Source organism: Psammomys obesus, unplaced genomic scaffold (genome assembly GCF_907164565.1).
Source record: "Psammomys obesus unplaced genomic scaffold, mPsaObe1.curated_primary_1811, whole genome shotgun sequence".
Lineage (NCBI taxonomy): Eukaryota > Metazoa > Chordata > Mammalia > Rodentia > Muridae > Psammomys > Psammomys obesus.
In genome coordinates this window covers 7,492,376-7,510,714 of record NW_026596057.1, presented here as the reverse complement: position 1 = coordinate 7,510,714, position 18,339 = coordinate 7,492,376, and the positions used below count along the sequence as shown (strand labels likewise).

The window sequence follows — 18,339 nt, the reverse complement described above, 5'->3', positions numbered from 1 at the left end:
GAAAAAGGGAGAGAATAAGACTTGGCTGAAGTGTTCAAAAAGCAAATTTAAAATAAACTGGTAAGTGCCCAGAGGTATAAATGGAAAAGAAAAACCAGTATCACCAATTTCTTGGAAGTCTGCTTTGAAAATAACTTAAAAACAAAACAAACAAACAAAAAACCAAAACCCCAAACCAAAGTACTGTGTGACTGGTAAGGTGACATATACACATCTACAGAATCTTGTCACTAATTAAAAAGCTAATTTTCTCAACACGTTCTTTGTGCTAGGCAATCTCATTTCTATTATATTAGATAAAACGAAAGAACAAAAAAGTTGGATAGGTAACATTAGGAAAAGCTAAGACAGAATTAAGAACACAGCCACTTTAGAAAGCTAGACAGAAAAAATTTCTGAGCAAAACAACATGGAAAGGAATAAATACCAATAGAAAGTAGTGCCAAAAATAATATGAAGTAGCAATTTATTTGTTAGACCAAAGAAACATTTGAATTTTGTTCATAGCTTTGTTTTTGATTTTTGCTATGGAAAAACATATAACTGCTCCCTGCATCTAGGCTCGCCCATGCTGTGTTCTATCACCGTTAGTAGTGTTGTGCTCTGGCCTCATTTGGCCTTTTGTGCTGCTAACTTCTACAATGGCTGTTCCGATTTTTCTGAGACTCCCAAGGAATGATACTTTAGGATGACCACAATGAAGTTTAATCTTACCTCTGATGAAGGTGCTGATCCAAATGATGTTAAGGGCTTATTCCACGCACTGACTGAAGGTGGCTGTGGTGGACTAATAGGACCTACTAAAAAGAAGGAAATATAACCCTTGAAATTTAGATGCTGAAGACTAGTTCATACAACCCTTTATAATAATGCTAGCCAGACAGTAAAACAAATCTCCACATCACATACTTTTTTTCTTTTTAATGCTTTCCATTTTCAAGACAGGGTTTCTCTGTGTAGCTCTCACTATCCTGGAACTTGCTCTGTAGACCAGGCTGACTTCACACTCAAAAGACCTACCTGCCTCTACCTCCTGAGTGCTGAGATTAAAGGTTTGTGACATTCTTACATGCCAAAATAAAGAAACCTCATTCCAAGTTTTTTATACACTCATATTACCACTTTGCATCCACAAAACACATGTTCTACACTTTTACCTCTCCTTATTAAATTTATTTCTTGAGACAGGGTTTCTCTGCATAGCCTTTGCTGTCCTGGACTCACTCTGTACACCAGACTGGCCTCAAGAACTCAGAGATACTCCTGCCTCTGCCCTCCTTGAGTCCTGCCAGGCATGTGCCACTACACTGACACCTGGTTTTCTAATTCTTCTTAAACGGTTCTCTTTCTTTCCCTATCCTTATAAACAATTTAGGGTCCACCTAAGAAAAACACTATCTTTTTCTTTTAACCTTCCAATACGCTCTCCTGTCTGACCCCTAGCCAGGCCTTTACTTTCTCCTTTATTTTCAACTGCCTGTTCACCCCACCCACTTATACAATCTAGAGCTCATGAGGAAAAACATAAAATACTTGTTCATGTGAAATCTGGTTTGTTTTGTTGAACATGTTGAGCTACACTTGCATTCACTTCTCTGTAAATGACATAATTCACTCTTCTTTAAGGCCAAGTAACATTCCATTGTGTTACACAAGATCTTTATTGATTTATGTGTAAATGAGCGATATGGGTTGATTACTTATCTTGGCTATTGTGAATACTGTTAAATAAACATCAATGTCCATGTTTCTGTGCTGGCTTAAATCTCTTCAGATACACACCCAGGAATGGAACAGCTGAATCCTATAGTAGTTCTATTTTTAGTTTTTTGAAAAACTTGCATATTGATTTTCATATTGGTTGAGTTAATTTACCAGTTATGTATAAGGATTTTTAAACTGGAATTTGTTGGTTTTCCTGGTGAGAACCATGGTAGGGTGATATGAAACCTCAATATGAAAAAAAGTATACTGTGGATTATGCTTATTAGAAACAAGCATCTCAAGAAAGGAAGCTAAGAAATAATTGCTACTACTGCTTCCTACTAAGAAAAACTGATGACTAGGAGGTGTGGGAGAGACCTTAATTAAATATTTAAGTGAAGGTGGGCGCAGTGGCCACAACTGTATTCGAAGCACTCAGGGAGGCAGAGGCAGGTAGATCTCTCTAAGATCGAGGCCAGCCTGGTCTACAAAGAAAAGACCAGGACAGCCAAGACTACAAAGAGAAACCCTATTTTGAAAAACTTAAATACATAAATATTGAAATAAGACAGAAAACAAATGTCAGTATTTCCATATCTTCTTCTTTACACTTCTCTGTTGCACTTACATTTTTTAGAAATGTCATTCAGCACAGCGGGAGCAGCCACTTTGTTATCCCATAATTCAGCTGTTAGAGAACCATGTGACTGTGGAGTCTGGATGGATTTCCCAGGAGCTACATAATCAGTGCCATTAGATGCTTGAGCTGAAGGTAATCTAATGGAAGGCGGTGGCTGCTTTGAAGATGGTACTGAAGGTGTAAGTGGAGTTTGGACTGGTTTTGGGGTCTGCATCTGCGTTTGTCCTGATGCAGCTGGGGTTGGGGCAGTGACTGCAGCTGAGGCTGGGGCAAGAGGAATGGAGGCTGTTGGCGCTGAGGCTGGGGTAGCTGGTGTGGAAATAGTTGGCACGGCTGGAGCTGAGACTATTGGGGTTGGAGAAGAAACTGAAGCTGGCACTAGAGCTGAAGCAAGGATAGGAATTGAAGCCGTGGCGAGAATGGGGACAGAGGCTGTTGTTGAGACGGAGGCAAGCATAGGAGTCGGAGCTGGGACTGAGGTTTGGGATGAAGAGGAGGTTGTGACTGAAGATGAAGTGCACACAGGAGCTGAGGCTGAGGTTGCAACTGGAGCTGGGGTCGAAGCTGGAACTAGAGCCGTGGCTGATGCCAGGATGGGAACTGGAGCTGGGGTGGAGGCAGGAACTGGAGCTGCTGCGGATGTTAAGACTGGAGCTGAGGAAGAGACAGGAACTGGTGCCGTGGCCGAAGCTTGCACTTGCTGAGTCCCAGTGGCTTGTTTTTTGGCAAACCTTGGAGGAAGCTTAGAAGTCTGACTCCTTCCTTTCTCATTTATATTTTTTTTGCTCCACACCTTAAAAAAAGACAGATCATCTATTCTGTCAAATAATATACCTAAAGAAACAGTACACATACACAATTTCTACTTCCTACTGTTTCTAGAACTTAGCTAATTCAGTTTTCCAAACTGGATACTGCCAGTGTACTAATGAGATAACAAACTACACAAAGTCAAGATTATATGCAGAAAAAGCACAAATACAATTTTATACGCATACAGGCTTACTCCTGCCTCTAAAATCTGAAATAAATTTGACTGCCCCCAACAATAATTTCTGGATCAGGGCACTTGTGTTCATTCAATTTTTAAGATAATTTAAGACAAAGTGAATTCTGCCACAGAACAAATTAGTACTATATAATTGTTGAATAAGAGAAAAGATGCTGTGTTTTAAGAAAAATAGTAAGCAATAGTGATTATCTCATTTTACAATGACCTACTCTCTAGGTAAGAGTTCCCAGGTGTGAAGGTAATCACCCAACTCTTTAGTTAAACACAGATGACTTTAGAATATAAAGCAGCCTTGGTAACTAGCTAACATGCTCTGAACAACAGCACACAGATTAGCAGCAACGGTGAGTTTTGCACCTGTACGACTTGTTCTTCCTTCTTTCGGCGTTCCTCGTCCTGTAACCGCTTTTGCTGCTTTTTAGATACAACTTCAGTAAAGCCATCGTCATTCAGATTGGACTGGGGGTCTTCAACCACAGTTACTTCAGGATGATCATCGATGATAACAACACCTGCAGGTGTAGGAAAAGATTTCTTATAATTTTAGGGCATAACTTATTTCCTACCATGTAGGAGGGTCCATAACAGACTTGCAAATTTCAAAGTTATTTCACATTTATGACCCCTACATAAAAAACAAAACAAAACCCTAAAACTAAAAGCTTTGAATGACAGACCCTGTTTGATTTTGAAATAGGGTCTCATGTAGACCCCATTAGCCTCAAACTCAGATAGCTGAGGTTGGCCCTGAACGCCAGATCATTCTGCCTCTTCCTGCCAAGTGCTGGATTATAGCTATGTGGCACCATTCGCAATATAACTTTTTCTTCCTTATAATGTGTAACAGACACAGGCATGCTAATTCATGCTCTTGCTCTCTCATTTTTTAAAAAAGCAAACCAAAAATACGGCATGTCTTCTCAGCCTCAGAACAATGTAATATACTGGCTGTTTTATGTAGAATGCCTAGCAGCTCCCTGGCCCTCTTCACTAGATACAAGCAGTACCTTACCCCCAGTTCTGACAACTAAAACGGACTGACAAATGTCCCACAGAGTGGAAAAATCACCCATACTGAGAATCACTGTTATAAATAATCCACTAAAAATTCCTAAGCATGCAATTAAGATCAGTTATTTCTCACTTCCCCCCAAGTGAGTTACAAACACTCAAATTCATGTTAAATAGATTTGTTCAATAAGAATTTTCATTCCTATCAAATTTCCTAGTGAGGCAAATAGTCAAGGACCACACTTTGAGAACCACTGGCCTAGAAATAAGAAAGGTCAGTTTTATTAGCTTTGGTTTCATCTGAATGGATGACAAATCATATACTATTCAAAAGTAAAATCATCTAGCTTGAGAATATTTTATTATTGCTTGTTATCCATCATCTCTCATACTTGTTCACTTTGTAGCTTTCTTAATTTACCTACAATAACACTTTCTCCTGTTATTATCTGCTTGTATTACTGAGTTGACTTTCTTTTAAAAAGTAATGTTCAGAATTGCTTCAGTTCTACCTCAAGATCCTTACTTCATGTTTTTCTGTGTTTTCTCAAGTGTACTTTGTAATTTTATTGGATTGATCAATTTTAACCCCCTCCCCATGAAGAACAGTGAAACCTTCCTAGGGTATCATCAATAAAAAATGATTTGAAAAACAGCATTCTATATGTTATGTACCAATGTTCATAACATGCTAATGGCTGGCATTACTTTAGTTTAAATCAACTTAGTATTTCACAGTCAGCCTCTATGTCTAACATAAATACACAATGTTCTCCGTCCTTATGTTTTCATAGTATCTGCTTAAATTTACCAAGAAGTAAAAGAAAAGAATCTGTAGCATACTTGCATAGTTGTTGAGATCAAACTGTGACAGAGCATCTACTTTCTCTTTTGGTTTTTTAGGACCTGGTTTGGTGTCATCTTTCTTCTTCCCAGTAGCATCCTTGCAGTTCTTTTGTCCTGCACCATTAGATGTGCCTTCCTGGTGGTGTGCAAGGTTACCACTGACAGGGTCAACACCAGCTGTGCCTGAGGACTGGTCATCAAATGGCCTAAAAAATAATTTAAGATGATTTTTACATACTCCAACAAAAGAAAAACACTCTTCCTGGCAGTTTGTAAAGGCACATGTAAGACACAACAGCACTAAGAAAGACCCAGTTGGTATCAGCAGCCTCTGAAGGTATAGCCTCAAAGACTAAAGCTAATGCTCTCAACACAGCAAGCCAGTTCTTTCACATTATCCCCAACAATTAAATTCTAGAATTCTAATTATCCCCAGAAGGTAACTGTGTGCATTTGCCCAACATTTTATAAATGAGCTACAACATGGATATGGCAAAAGAACTTCTGTAATCAAATCATGACTGGATTTGATCGTAAGTGGAGAATATACAAAAATGATTTGAAAAACAGCATTCTATATGTTTAAGAAGTTTAATCAGATTTATATATAAATGTAAACATATTATAAACAGCTTTAACATGAAAACTCACTTTATAAGCCAAATATATTCCTGGTTTTTGTTCCCTAACGTAACAATTCCCACGTTTATTTTTAAAAGAAATTCCCAAGTGAAACATAACATAAAAAGGGGCTCTGTGATAAATTTTCATATCCGTCTAAACAATTTCTCAAGATAAAAGATTACTAATACATGACATAACTCCCAACATTTGAAGAATGAATTTATTTCTTCCAAATGGGTCCTCCCAAACTCTGCTGCAACTACAAGCATCACTGGTATTTCTGCAAGTTTAAAGTTGCTGTTACACACACACACACACACACACACACACACACACACACACACACACACCCCACACCACACCACACAAAAATCTGATCAAGATTTTAAGAATTATTACTTGAAATTCTAATAGTTCAGTCTAGTCAATTATTTTGGCTTTTGTTGTTATCCTACTCACTCCAACATTCAAAGTTAAATTTACACCTGTGAGTTGAGCAGGTACTCAGAAAACATATTTGGTCCACTACTCTGGAATTTTAACTGAAAATCCTAACTATATGCAACCAAGAAACTGAGGTTAGTAGCAAATTCCTAAATAATGTTTGTTTTTATTTTATGTGTATAGGTTTTTTGCGTGGATTTATGTCTATACCCATGTGTGGACTGCCCAGAGAGGCTAGAAGAGGGCCTTGGATCCTGTAAAGCTGGAATTGAGACGGTTGTTCAACTCCCTAAAACTGGGGTTAAAGAGGGTAGTTAGCAGCTATATGGGTCCTGGGACTCAAACCCAGGTCCTCTGGCAGAGCAGTCAGTGCTCTCAACAACTAAGCCATCACTCCACCCCAATAAGTATCTGACACTTTTGTCTAATGCTTACTATGTACAATATGCTACAATATCCCATACTCTGGCTTTGTTTACATTATATAAAGCTTCCATTTTTACAATGAATCTGTCAAAGATCTGAACAAAGCCATTTTGTCTTTACTGAAGCTAATATTAACATTATAACCAACATTTTAGTATTTAAAAAAAGAGCAATCTTATCATAGTTTATTAAATTTTCCTTCTTTTTGGAGGTTTGGGAGAGGTTGTCTTTGAACCATCTAGCCAAGGATAACCTTAAATTTCTGATCCTACCTTTATCTTCCCAAATGCTGAGATGACAGGTATGCATCATACCTAGTTTTATGCAGTGGTAGGTAAAACATTTCTACCTATTAAGCTACTACACCCTCAGACACTGAAACTCTTTAAAATGAATTAATATCCATTGTCAGCGGACTCACATTGGCCACTAGACCCCTGGTGGGTAGACAGACTTTCTAGGTTACTTAAATAACTCCAGAAGGGAATCTAATTTACGGTGACAACTCAAAAAGGACGTCTGAGCGAATAGGATAGAGTGCCAGAGTATGTGGCTCTAACATATTCAAGTCTTAAAACACACCCAGAGAAACCTAGCTCCTCATTAGGATCAAGAGCACTTGTCAAGCGCAGAAGCTGTATGTTCTTTTCTGGAAGTACAGGTATGTCTACAGCTACATACATTGTTCCTAAGACAACCCTTTTAGAAGATGTGACTTAGCATTGAAGGTTCCTCAGACACATTAAATTCTAACTCACAAATACACTTTGAGAACAAGGTCTATTATCTAGATAGATTAGCACCTTGTGTCCCATCTTTAAAGGAACACGTTTTATATCTAAATCACAGCACTCAGCTGGGTGGTGGTGGCACACACCTTTAATCCCAGTACTTGGGGCACCAAGGCAGGTGGATCTCATGAGTTTGAGGCCAGAGTAAGTTCCCGGAGAGCCAAGGTTACACAGAGAAACCCTGTCCTGAAAAACCAAAATCAACCAGCCAACCACCACCAACAGTACTTACCCTCTCTTTCCACTTTTTGATGGTGGGCCATTTCTTCTTTCATTCCTAGGACCTGAGAAATTTCTTCCTGATTTGGGTGGACCATTATTGCCACGGCGATTCTGGCGATCTACTCCAGGTCTCTGACTAGAAAAACTTCTCTTTGCTATTTCCCTTTTTGGAGGCAAAATATTTTCTCCAGCCTTTACAACTACTTGCGAATTCACATCAGCAGTTTTTTTTTCATCCCTCTCACGCCTCTCATTAAAATCACTACTTTCAGATGCTGTTTCCCATTCTTCATTTGCTTGATCTGAAGAATTCTGGTTAGACAAATCTGGTGTCTTATTTCCAGAAATGTCCCCAGGCGGATTAACTGGTTCTTGAACGAGATTACTAACTGTGCCATTTGTGGGTGCCAACACCTCATTTGTCTTTGAAGCAGCCTCTTTCTCTCTCAGCCTTCTAAATCGAGGCGGCTTATCTTGCCTTGGTGGTCGGGTAGGACGTTGCCTTCGGGGCCTCTCTCTAGCTGGGTCAAATTTTCGCTCAAATTTTTGAGGTCGTTTATCTACTGGTATAGGCAAAAACTGCTCATGTCTTCTTTGCGGCTCTCCATCTTCAGGTTTAGGAGGTTCTGCCTGCCTTGAGTTCCACTGATTGTCCCGATAAGTAGGTCTTCTTAAGGTGGCAGGGCGTGATGGTCGGCCTCCAGGATCCCTTCCTCCTCGTCTGAATGTCCCTCCTCTGCCTCGCCTTGTAGGCTCCCCTTTCGGAAGGAAACCTGGCTTAGATTTATCCTCATCTCTTATGTAAGGTTTTTCTAATGGCCTATTATCTATTCGAACGTGATTCTCAGGCTTAAAAGACTGGGGCTTGATAGGTTTTCTGTTTTCAGACCGCTCTTCTCTTTTGGGAAGTTTGCCTTTGCTTAAACTATCCTTGTCACTTGCACTTTCATGAACTTCACTGTCTGTGTCAGTCTCTGAACCCCTCTGTCGCCTTCTTTTGGGAACAACCTCAAAATCAGAACTCTCACTTCGTGTTTCACTTTCTTCTCGTTGTCTGAGAGGTCCTGAAGGCACATGCTCGGTTCTTGGCTTGTTGTCTCTGTACTGAGGATATTCACGAGCGTGTCCTCTACCACCTCTGCCACGACCCCCATAAGAGCCTCTATAGCTTCGACCTCTGGAGTAATATTCGCCTCTGCCTCTGCCTCTGTATCCTTGGTCTGGAAACCAATCTCTATCTCTAGCTTCTTTCCAATAGGTCCTAGCAGGTAAAGGAGTTTCTTTTTTAACTGCTGGTCTAGAATCTGGGCGAGGTCTTTCTACCACAACATCTTTGTTAATGACTTTCTCAGGCTGCTTCTCTTCCTTGACTGTTGGTGCTGCAACACTTTGCTGGTTTACAGTTTTAACTGCAGGCTCCACTTGGACACTATTTACAGGTTCCAAAGGCCTCTCAGTGTCTTGAGTTGGCTTCTGAGCCACAGCTGATGCTTCTGCTGATAGTAATTTCTCTGGTTCTGGCTGTACTGGTGGTGAAATCAATGACTGTGGCTGAACTGGTGCTGGAGGTGGTAGAGGAAGAGGAAGGTCTTTCTTTTCAGTTTTTTCTGCTTTAACAACTTTTTCAGTGACCTTTTCAACCTTTTCACCTTCCTTCTCCTTCCTCTGCTCCCGCTCCTCTTTCATATCTCTAAGAACAGGTTTTTTAATGGGACCTGACCGTCTCACAGGCCTGTCATTACCTTCTTCTCTTCTGTTGGAACTTGGTCTTGGACCCCAGCGAGTCTCTGATTTAGATTTATAGACTTTCTCTGGTTTAGGTACTTCAGAAGATCGCAGAAAGCCATCTTTCCTTGGCTTCTCCTCTGGCTTTTCTACAGTTTCTTTAGAATCTACACATCTGCCGGTAACCTTAGGTATGTTGACAAATGGCTCATTTCTTTGCTCCTCTGCCTTTTGAGCATGGTTAGATCCATGAGAAACACTTCTTTTTCGGGCAGGTTGACTTTCTAGTGCCGAGATCCGCTCTTCTGTAGGAGTAGGTAAGCTCTTTTGATCAACTACATCAAAACAAGCAGACTGGTTACTTGTATCAGCATGGTGAGGTCGTACATCTTCCACTGATCTGCTTAAAAACTTTTGACCTTCTGCTTCAGTTGAGTCTCTAGCAACATCTGCTTTGGAATGAGTCTCCAGCTGACTATGTTCTACAGGGTAAGCAGCAGTAATCTGCTCGTGATCCAATGCAGCTTCAGGCCTGTGATGAGAAACCAAAAAAACGGTAAGAACATACAAACAATCTTTTGCATGTGTATCTATACCCCACCACTGAAGTATTACTCCCCAATCCTCCAATTTTAAATTATAAAGCATAAAATATAAAATAATGAACCGCAAATATAAAAAGCACTGATATTCCCAAATAACAAAACTCAGCAAGGAGAGGAACACAGCACATTTATATAGTTGAGTGAATGAAGAAAACCTGGTACACAATGTTATTAACGGACTAATAAGAAAATACAACTGTTAAACACCGTAACACTGTCTGAGCTAGTAGCAAAGGTACCAACTGTACAATTCCATTTAAATGGTACATGTAATCAAACGCATTCAAGTAGAATATAGAAGGATTACTAGAAGGTTCAAGGTAGTTTGAAATGTAGAGTTGCTGCTCTAAATAACAGTAAAATTTCAGCCATGCAATACGAAGCTCTATAGCTCAATTAACAAAAAAAAAAAAGTTTGGACCACAAAGATATGAACTTGTAGTGCACCAATTAATTTGCAAAACTAATATACTAGAGCAAATCTATCTATTCTAGTTAATTACACATAATTAGAAAATATAATCCTTAAAATACATCCTGTAAAAGAAACTCTAACCCTCTGGCTACTGATTATTAAGAGTCACTAATCAACTATCCATTACAAATTATCATTTCTCTTTAAACTGTGGTCTTACATAATTTCTCTAACGACTGCAACTGTCTAGCATTTCTCACCACTAGAAGAATTTTTTTTTTTTTAAGCCCACTGGCCAGACTATGTAAGAAAGCAAATAATTCTGTTTTTACATACAACGTACTGTAGAGAGTTGCTGTGTTAAAACATCTACTACTAGGTTCAAGCACCTAAGTCAGTGCAAAAAAAGTAGTTTACAACTGATTTACAAGTAATTTGCCCTTGTTGATTTTTTTAAAAAGACACAAGAAAAAGAATATGCACAAAGATAAAACAAAGCACACCAGATTCATGGCTCAGTCTCTTAAATCAGAATGATCTTTAAAAAGAAAATGTTAATTTTTTTCGGGTCTTTGTGAGTGTGTGCTGATAGAGGGTAGTAAGAGCTGGTGTTATGGTACATCTGTGGAGTTGGTTCTCTCTTTCTACCATATGGGTAGAAGGCATCAAATATCAAACTCTGGTCATCAGGCTTAATGGCAGATACCCTTGCCCATAAGCTATCCTGTTGGCCCTCATAATGATCTTTAGGGATACAATATTCTACTAATGTTTTATTGAGTTAAGTAACTTATTACCTTGCATCCCCAGGTTCTTCAGCTGCCTTGGGAGTAGCTGCCTGCTGAGGCTCAGCATGATAGGGATCTGAACCCCACATCATTCGAGGTTCAGAAAGTGAAATACCGTGATCTCTTGCAGATCGAGCTATATGCTCAAATGACTCAGAACTATTCGGTGACCCTTCCATCTGGTCTCTTCTGATTAATGGTTTGGGAGGAATCATCCCTGTAAAAAAAGTTCACACATACAAGAAGAGAATTATGTAAAGTGAAAGAAACAAAACCATTAATATATGCAAACCTACCGCTATTAAGAACAAAACTGGAGGGAACGGGAACTCCACAAGCAGAGCAACAGAACAAGATAATTTGAACACAGGGAACTTCCCAGAGACTCATACTCCAACCAAGGACTATTTGTGGAGATGACCTGGAACCCCTGCACAGGTGTAGCCCATGGCAGTTCAGTGTCCAAGTGGGTTCCATAGTAATGGGAAGAGGGACTGCCTCTGACATAATCTGATTGGCCTGCTCGTTGATCACTTCCCCCTGAGGGGGGAGCAGCCTTACCAGGCCACAGTAGAGGACAATGCAGCCACTTTTGATGAGAACTGATAGACTAAGATCAGAAAGAAGGAGAGGAGGACCTCCCCTATCAGTGGACTTGGGGAGTGGCATGCATACAGAAAGGGGAGGGAGGGTGGGATCAGGAGGGGAGGAGGGAGGGGCTTATGGGGGGATACAAAATGAATAAAGTGTAATTAATAAAAAAAAATAAAAGATTAAAAAAAAAAAAAGAACAAAACCAAGGGGAAAGGGAATATGACAGGGGTCCACTTTATTAAAAAAAAGTATACATATTAAAAACAGTTAACAGAAAAAGAGAGATCAGAATCATGCCAATAAGGCTAACTAAGCTTTGGGAAAAATTATTTCTTACAGCAAATTTTATTCATTTTATCTTCATAATATCCTATTAAAATCTGTAACTCAGTATCCAAATAGTGAGATTTAAGAACAAAAATACAAACCAACCAACCCACCCTTTAAGACAACCCTGAATTCTGTGGCCAGAGACTTTTGGGTCCTGGGATTATGGACACATGCCACCATGCTCTGAATTAGGATATGACTTGTGAAGAGCCTTTTAATCAGTCCTAAATCTTCCACAGTATTATTTTGATAATAGATTCTAAATGAATCCCCCAGATAGCTAACTTAATTACTTTTTGGCTAACCTATAAAGAAAAAAATCCGATTGCTAGGATGACAAATGATAGGCAAAGAAAAAGGAAGGAATACATATAGAGATAAAATTCAAATGTTGAAATATTTGGCAGAGTGAGAATACTAGTAAGATTTTACCAAGAATAACTTCCATCTCAAAAATTAAAATCTCTAAAACAGAAAACAAGCTAGTACTTTGGTCTCGTCAGACAGCTGGCATAAATGTCTACACTAAAAGCTTTAATTTCATGACAAAGACCTAGCCTAGGAATCCTACTGAAGTTATTATCCAATTTTCTGCTATTGAGGAAATTATGATAAAAAGGGGGCGACAAGACAAGAAAACCCTTAAAAACTGAAGTAAGCCATAACTCAGTCACTACCAACATACCAGGATGAATAGGTGGAATATCCATAGCAGGCCTTCCAGATATCATCCGAGGATCCATATAGGACTGCATCATCAGCCACCTTGGATCAAAACCCATAGAAGCCAAATGTTGAGGGTGGGGTTGCATTGGCTGGTAAAGAGGCCTGTGTGGGGGAGGAGGGACTGAACCATTAGATGGCTGTGAAGGAACAGTCTGTGGAAGTACACCTTGCTGCTGTTGCTGCTGCTGCTGCCACTGCTGCTGTTTCATTTGTTCCTGGAAAATCAAAATCAAGCTTGTTGAAATTTCTATTCTATGATCAATTAGAGGGATATTTAAAGATAAACAGAATAAGTATAGAGTTGGCATAAGACCAATCAAGTCATAATACTTTCTTATAGTTGACATGGGCAACTCAGTATTTCCTAGAAGTGGAAGATGTGTTTATGACTAAAGCTTCATATTAAAAATAATAATAAAACAAGACATGACAGAGAAAGTCACAAGTGCATTAAAAGAAAAAGATAAGTTTCGATCATTTCATGTTTTACATTTTACTAAATTATTAGAGTACTGAATGATAAGTATTTTCAATCACACATATGAGGTGAAGTATTTCTGGTTGCAGTATTACCTGTTGCCGCTGAAATCGTGGTGGCAATGATTTCTGAAACTGTTTGAAGTAACCAGGTAATACAGCAGGTCTGGGTTGAGACCCTGATTCAAGTTCTGCTTCCTGTACCACTTGTGTGGTTTCCTTTTCACTGCGATTGCTGTCCTGTCTAGTGAAAACTGGTTCCTCTTCTGTTCAAAAAAATTGTGAAAGATATTCCTATCAAACATGGTTTTTTAATGTGATAAAATACAATATACTTTAAAGAGGAAAACGTCTATAACACCCTAAATCTTCATTTTGTAACCTAATATTAAAGACCACAAAAAAACAGATCACTAGATTATCAAAACAGATTCTCATAAAGTGGGACCCTTAAAAAGATCACAGATCCAAATCCTTCATTTACACAAAAATGTGATAGTATTAAGACATTCATTTATTTCAATAAATATTAATTTAATACTATGTATTTACAAGTTATGATCTATAAAAAATCCAAGTGATCTATGTATATTAGAAAAAAGCAGACAAGAGTAAAGTATGTTAGCATACTCAGAAGATAAGAGATTTCTGAGTTTGAGGCCAGCCTAGTATACACAGCAATTTCCAGGCCAGCCAGGGTCACATGGTGAGACCCTGTTAAAACAAAAACCAATGCATCTAAAAAGCTACGAAGAACTCAGAGTGATCACTAGCTATGCTGAAACAAATCTATTCACAAGGGGGACAATCATTCCTACTAAATATCAGAGATACAGGTTTTTATCCCCCCCCCCAAAAAAAACCAGTTCTATGTTAGAGAATGCCACATCACAAATATTTGCAAGGACCTGCTTCCAATCTCCATCAATACCAAATAAAGTAGAATAAATAAATTTAAATATAAAATGTGGACAGGGTATCATACCTTTATTAGAGTTGTTTTCACTTTCTTGTTTCTCTGTCAAAGGCTCTAAAATGGGCTCTTGGGGTTCAACCGTTTCTTCTTTCTCGTTTTCTTTTACCTCACCCTCTTTTTCCTGTTCTTTCAACCTCTGTAGTTCTTGTTCCTTTTCTCTCTGTTGTTCTAACTCTTTCTCTTGCTGTCTTTCTCTTGCCTTCTCCAATTCTTTCTGTTTTTCTTGCTCTTTCTCAAGCTCTCGCTCCCTCTCACGTTCCTGTTCTTTTTCTTTTTCAAGTTCTTTCTCCCGTTCCCGTTCCTTCTCTCTCTCCCTTTCTCTAAGCTCCTCTGGAGATGGCTGCTTTTCTATGATACCAAGCTTTTCATCCAGCTGTTTCAATTTCTCTGCACACGCTGCCTTCCTTTGTTCCTCCATTCTTCGCTCTTCCTCCTCGCGGCGCTTACGAGCGCGCTCCACTGCTGCAGATATTTCAGACTGTTGTTTTCGTCTTTGTTTCCATATTTCATCAGCATCAGGTACTGGAGGCTTTGAGGGAAAAGGGCCTTGTCTTCCAGGTACTTGCCGATCTGGAGGTGGGGGATGCTGAAGAGCATGAGAACAAATAAAGACAAGAATTCGGTTTTTGAGATAATTTGTTTTATATCTATTTGTGTGTGCACTTGTGGAGACTGGAGAACAACCTGTAGAAGTCAGCTCTCTTATTATTCTATTGTATAGACTCTCCAGAGTGAACTCAGGTTGTCAAGCGTGGCAGTAAGCACCCTTACCTACTGAGCCATCCATCTCATCAGCCTAGTAACTTTTTGTGAGCAATACTGGATACCATTAAACATGGGGAAACGGCAAGAAGGGAAGAAAGGAAATTAAAAAAAAAAAAAAAGAGAAATTCTCCAGCCAAAGCATGCACATTAAATGAAAGGAAATAGGGCCAGCAAGAGAGATACGGAGGTTAAAGGCATCTGCTGCCAAATCTTAAGAACCCAAGTTTAACCATAAGTCCCACATTATAGAAGAAGAGAATGAACATTCCAAACTTGAACTTTGACCTCTACCATGTGCTCAAAACTCAAGAAATTAAAAACAAAATAAACAAGAAGAAATAGCATCTAATAACCTACCAAATTAAAAGGAGAAAAATTAATTAGGTCATTACATACTTAGTAAAGAAATCTCCATTCATTGTGTTACACATTTACTGTTCACTCAGTTTATGCTAAGATAAAAAACACAATGAATTTCAAAATATTTATTCAGAGATAAGAGAAACTTAAGCGTATACTTTAATAGCAGCTTGCAGACAAAATGCCTTAGAAGGGGAATAGCACAAGGAGAAAGAAAGGCCTAACTAAATATGTAAAACAACAGCACACAAGCAGCAAAAACATGAACAAGCAAGTAGAAGTGAGAGAAACAAGAAACAAGATGGAAAAGATGGCTGCCAAAGAAAGTGCCCTAAAGAAAAAGAAAAATTCAAAATTTAGGTCTCCAAATTTGCAACCGTATCCAGAAGAGTTAGAGGATCATGTAAGTGATAGAATTTTCATTATTCATTACTGATTTCAAATGATGACTAAAAGTTTAAAAAGACTGCTGAAAGCTACTAAAGAATGAGAAAATAGAGACGAACGGTTAAGCCATGAAGAAACAAAATAAAACCCAAGATTTCGAATATACAGAAACAAAGTTAACTGAAAAAGATTGAAATTCATATACAGTTTCAAAAAAGGGAAAAAATAATGGCACAGTGAAAATAGTTAAAAAGTGAATGTGTACCACTTTATTTAGATATCATCAAACTCTTTTCATGGCCTTATCTACAGCTCAGAGACAGGCTGATAAGGTAGAAATAATTTCATAAAAGGCTATGATATACACAAGAAACTTGTTTCCATCACTCTTCTGCTCTCACCCATGACCTTCAACTACCTTAACCCTAACAATGTTTTGCCTTTCCTAGAGTTTCACTGAAACAGAAAATGTTGTATCTTTTGTGCTATTTTCTTTGGCTCACTGTTAAAGAGTCTGGAGGTTATTTTGTGGTAGCTTATACTATTTCACTGCTGTTTAGGATTCCATTACAGGAACAGGAAACTACGACAGATGTGTATCCTGAGTTGCTCGTCGTATTCAAACTAAATATAAAAGCTATAAATGTACAAGTCTGTATATTTTCACTACTCTGGAATAAACAGCCAGTGATGACACTCTCAAGTCATGTTTCCTTTAAGAAGCTACCAAGTTGCCTTCCTACACTGTTCATAAGGTTTGCCAGATTCCAAAGAGCTGTTCAAGTGTGCAGCCTATCCTATATCCGCATGGGTGCACAGGGAAAATATCACTGTGATTTACATTACCATGGTTATTAAAGATACTGAAGACCTGTCCATGTGCTTATTGACCATTTATGTTCTTTGTGAAAGTGTGCATATATGATGTGGCTTTTCTATACACAAACATGCTCATTACTTATGAGCACAGACACATATGCAGTTCATTCTTTGCCCTGCACCTTACTTAAAATAGGTGTCACTGTTGTTCATTACTGTGTACAGCAAAAAACATCTGCTGATTCTCCTGCATGTATGTATTCATATCTTCATGCATGTATACAATTACTTTTCTCCCTGGGCCATCTCTCTGAACCACATTCACATATTTTCCTTTGTGAAGCTAAAATCATTTTGCTGAGCTATGTGCTTTATTAGATTATAAATTTTTCTCTTAACATAGTACAAATCCTTTGTCAGATTAACATTTGGAAATCTAACTTAGAAGAGGGAATGGATGAGAATGTTGTTTATACAGCACTCACAGGAGTGGTAGTGACTCATCGAGCTAAGTTTAAATAACTTACTAAAAGAGTTTTGCTGTGATAAAGAACAAAGAAAGAGAGCATGAGGGAAGAGGATGTATGATGGGTAAGGTTCTATGTAAGCTTGTTTTTCTTAAAACACTGTAGTAAGTGACAGGACTGACTGCAAGGAACAAGTAAAGGGCTTTCCAAGAAGCAAGGGCAGCAGGAAAGAAGACTACAAGTGTGAAAGTGGGTGCTTCCCATTCCTTAATGAGATACACATTGTGCTTGCTTGGTAAGAATGGTAAACTACATGGAAAACACACAGGCCGCAGAGTGAACAATATACAATTGTTTCATGAAAGTTACAAATATTCAGCATCAAAAGGAAGCTAAATAAAACCAAGTACAGCATATGATAATATCTACCTGTTGTGCAAGCAACTTTGGAGGTGGTGGCAAGTGTGAAGATGGTCCACGTTCCTATAATGAAGAACATCGGGCACTGTAAAGTTGCTTTTTACAGACTCACTTTGCCATTTCAGTAAAGTGACAAGAAACCCACTACAAACACTAAGGATTTCCTTTTCCTTTCAAAGACTGCCTGCTTGCTCTTTTTAACTTACTAATGGGCATGTTCTTCCATCTGTTTTGTAACAATTCAAATATATGCCACCTACACAATGATTCCCAATTAAGAATTACAATGACTTTCTTTACTATAAGACCTCTTTCAGTTTGTAATGCAGCTATTGCTAACACCATCTCCACTCATAAATGAGATCAAAATATACCTGTTCCCCACATTTCTCCCCTTTACAATCTTTTCCAGAATAACTCAGGTGTTACGTCTCCATTTTCTTTCTGTAAGATTTCTCTACAAAGACAGTGTATTCCCCTACATGTAAGCACCAAGATTTGTAAAGCATTCAGTAAACAGTAAAACACCTCACTTTATTTTGAGAAAACATCCCTCTACTTTGACCTGACTTGATTACTAAGACAAAAAGTGGAGCTTCAGCTTTGGCTTAATCATTTTAGCTACCACACCAATAATAATTTCACTTTACAGGCAATAAAAACAGCAAAGATTTAGGCTTACTTAAAAACAAGGAAACACACAATCCCAGTCAAGCACTGTGACACATGTGTGACACTTGAGCAGCCCGGGGGGGGGGGGGGGGG

The 18,339-nt window shown here is 38.6% G+C and overlaps 1 protein-coding gene across 11 annotated transcripts in view; it reads right to left on the bottom strand.

Annotated features, from left to right (window-relative positions):
- Window positions 1-18,339, bottom strand: part of Prrc2c (proline rich coiled-coil 2C) — a 74,679-nt gene that overhangs the window by 21,248 nt on the left and 35,092 nt on the right. For 10 of the 11 annotated variants that reach the window (XM_055624726.1, XM_055624719.1, XM_055624727.1 and 7 more), the window contains exons 11-20: window positions 17,584-17,637; window positions 14,366-14,942; window positions 13,477-13,646; window positions 12,863-13,118; window positions 11,263-11,470; window positions 7,731-9,977; window positions 5,211-5,419; window positions 3,714-3,868; window positions 2,333-3,137; window positions 715-800 (exon numbers count right to left, since the gene is read on the bottom strand). In XM_055624726.1, the coding sequence (XP_055480701.1) occupies window positions 715-800; window positions 2,333-3,137; window positions 3,714-3,868; window positions 5,211-5,419; window positions 7,731-9,977; window positions 11,263-11,470; window positions 12,863-13,118; window positions 13,477-13,646; window positions 14,366-14,942; window positions 17,584-17,637 (4,767 nt within the window). The remainder of the gene's footprint in view (window positions 1-714; window positions 801-2,332; window positions 3,138-3,713; window positions 3,869-5,210; window positions 5,420-7,730; window positions 9,978-11,262; window positions 11,471-12,862; window positions 13,119-13,476; window positions 13,647-14,365; window positions 14,943-17,583; window positions 17,638-18,339) is intronic. The other variant, XM_055624720.1, reaches the window with a different exon arrangement.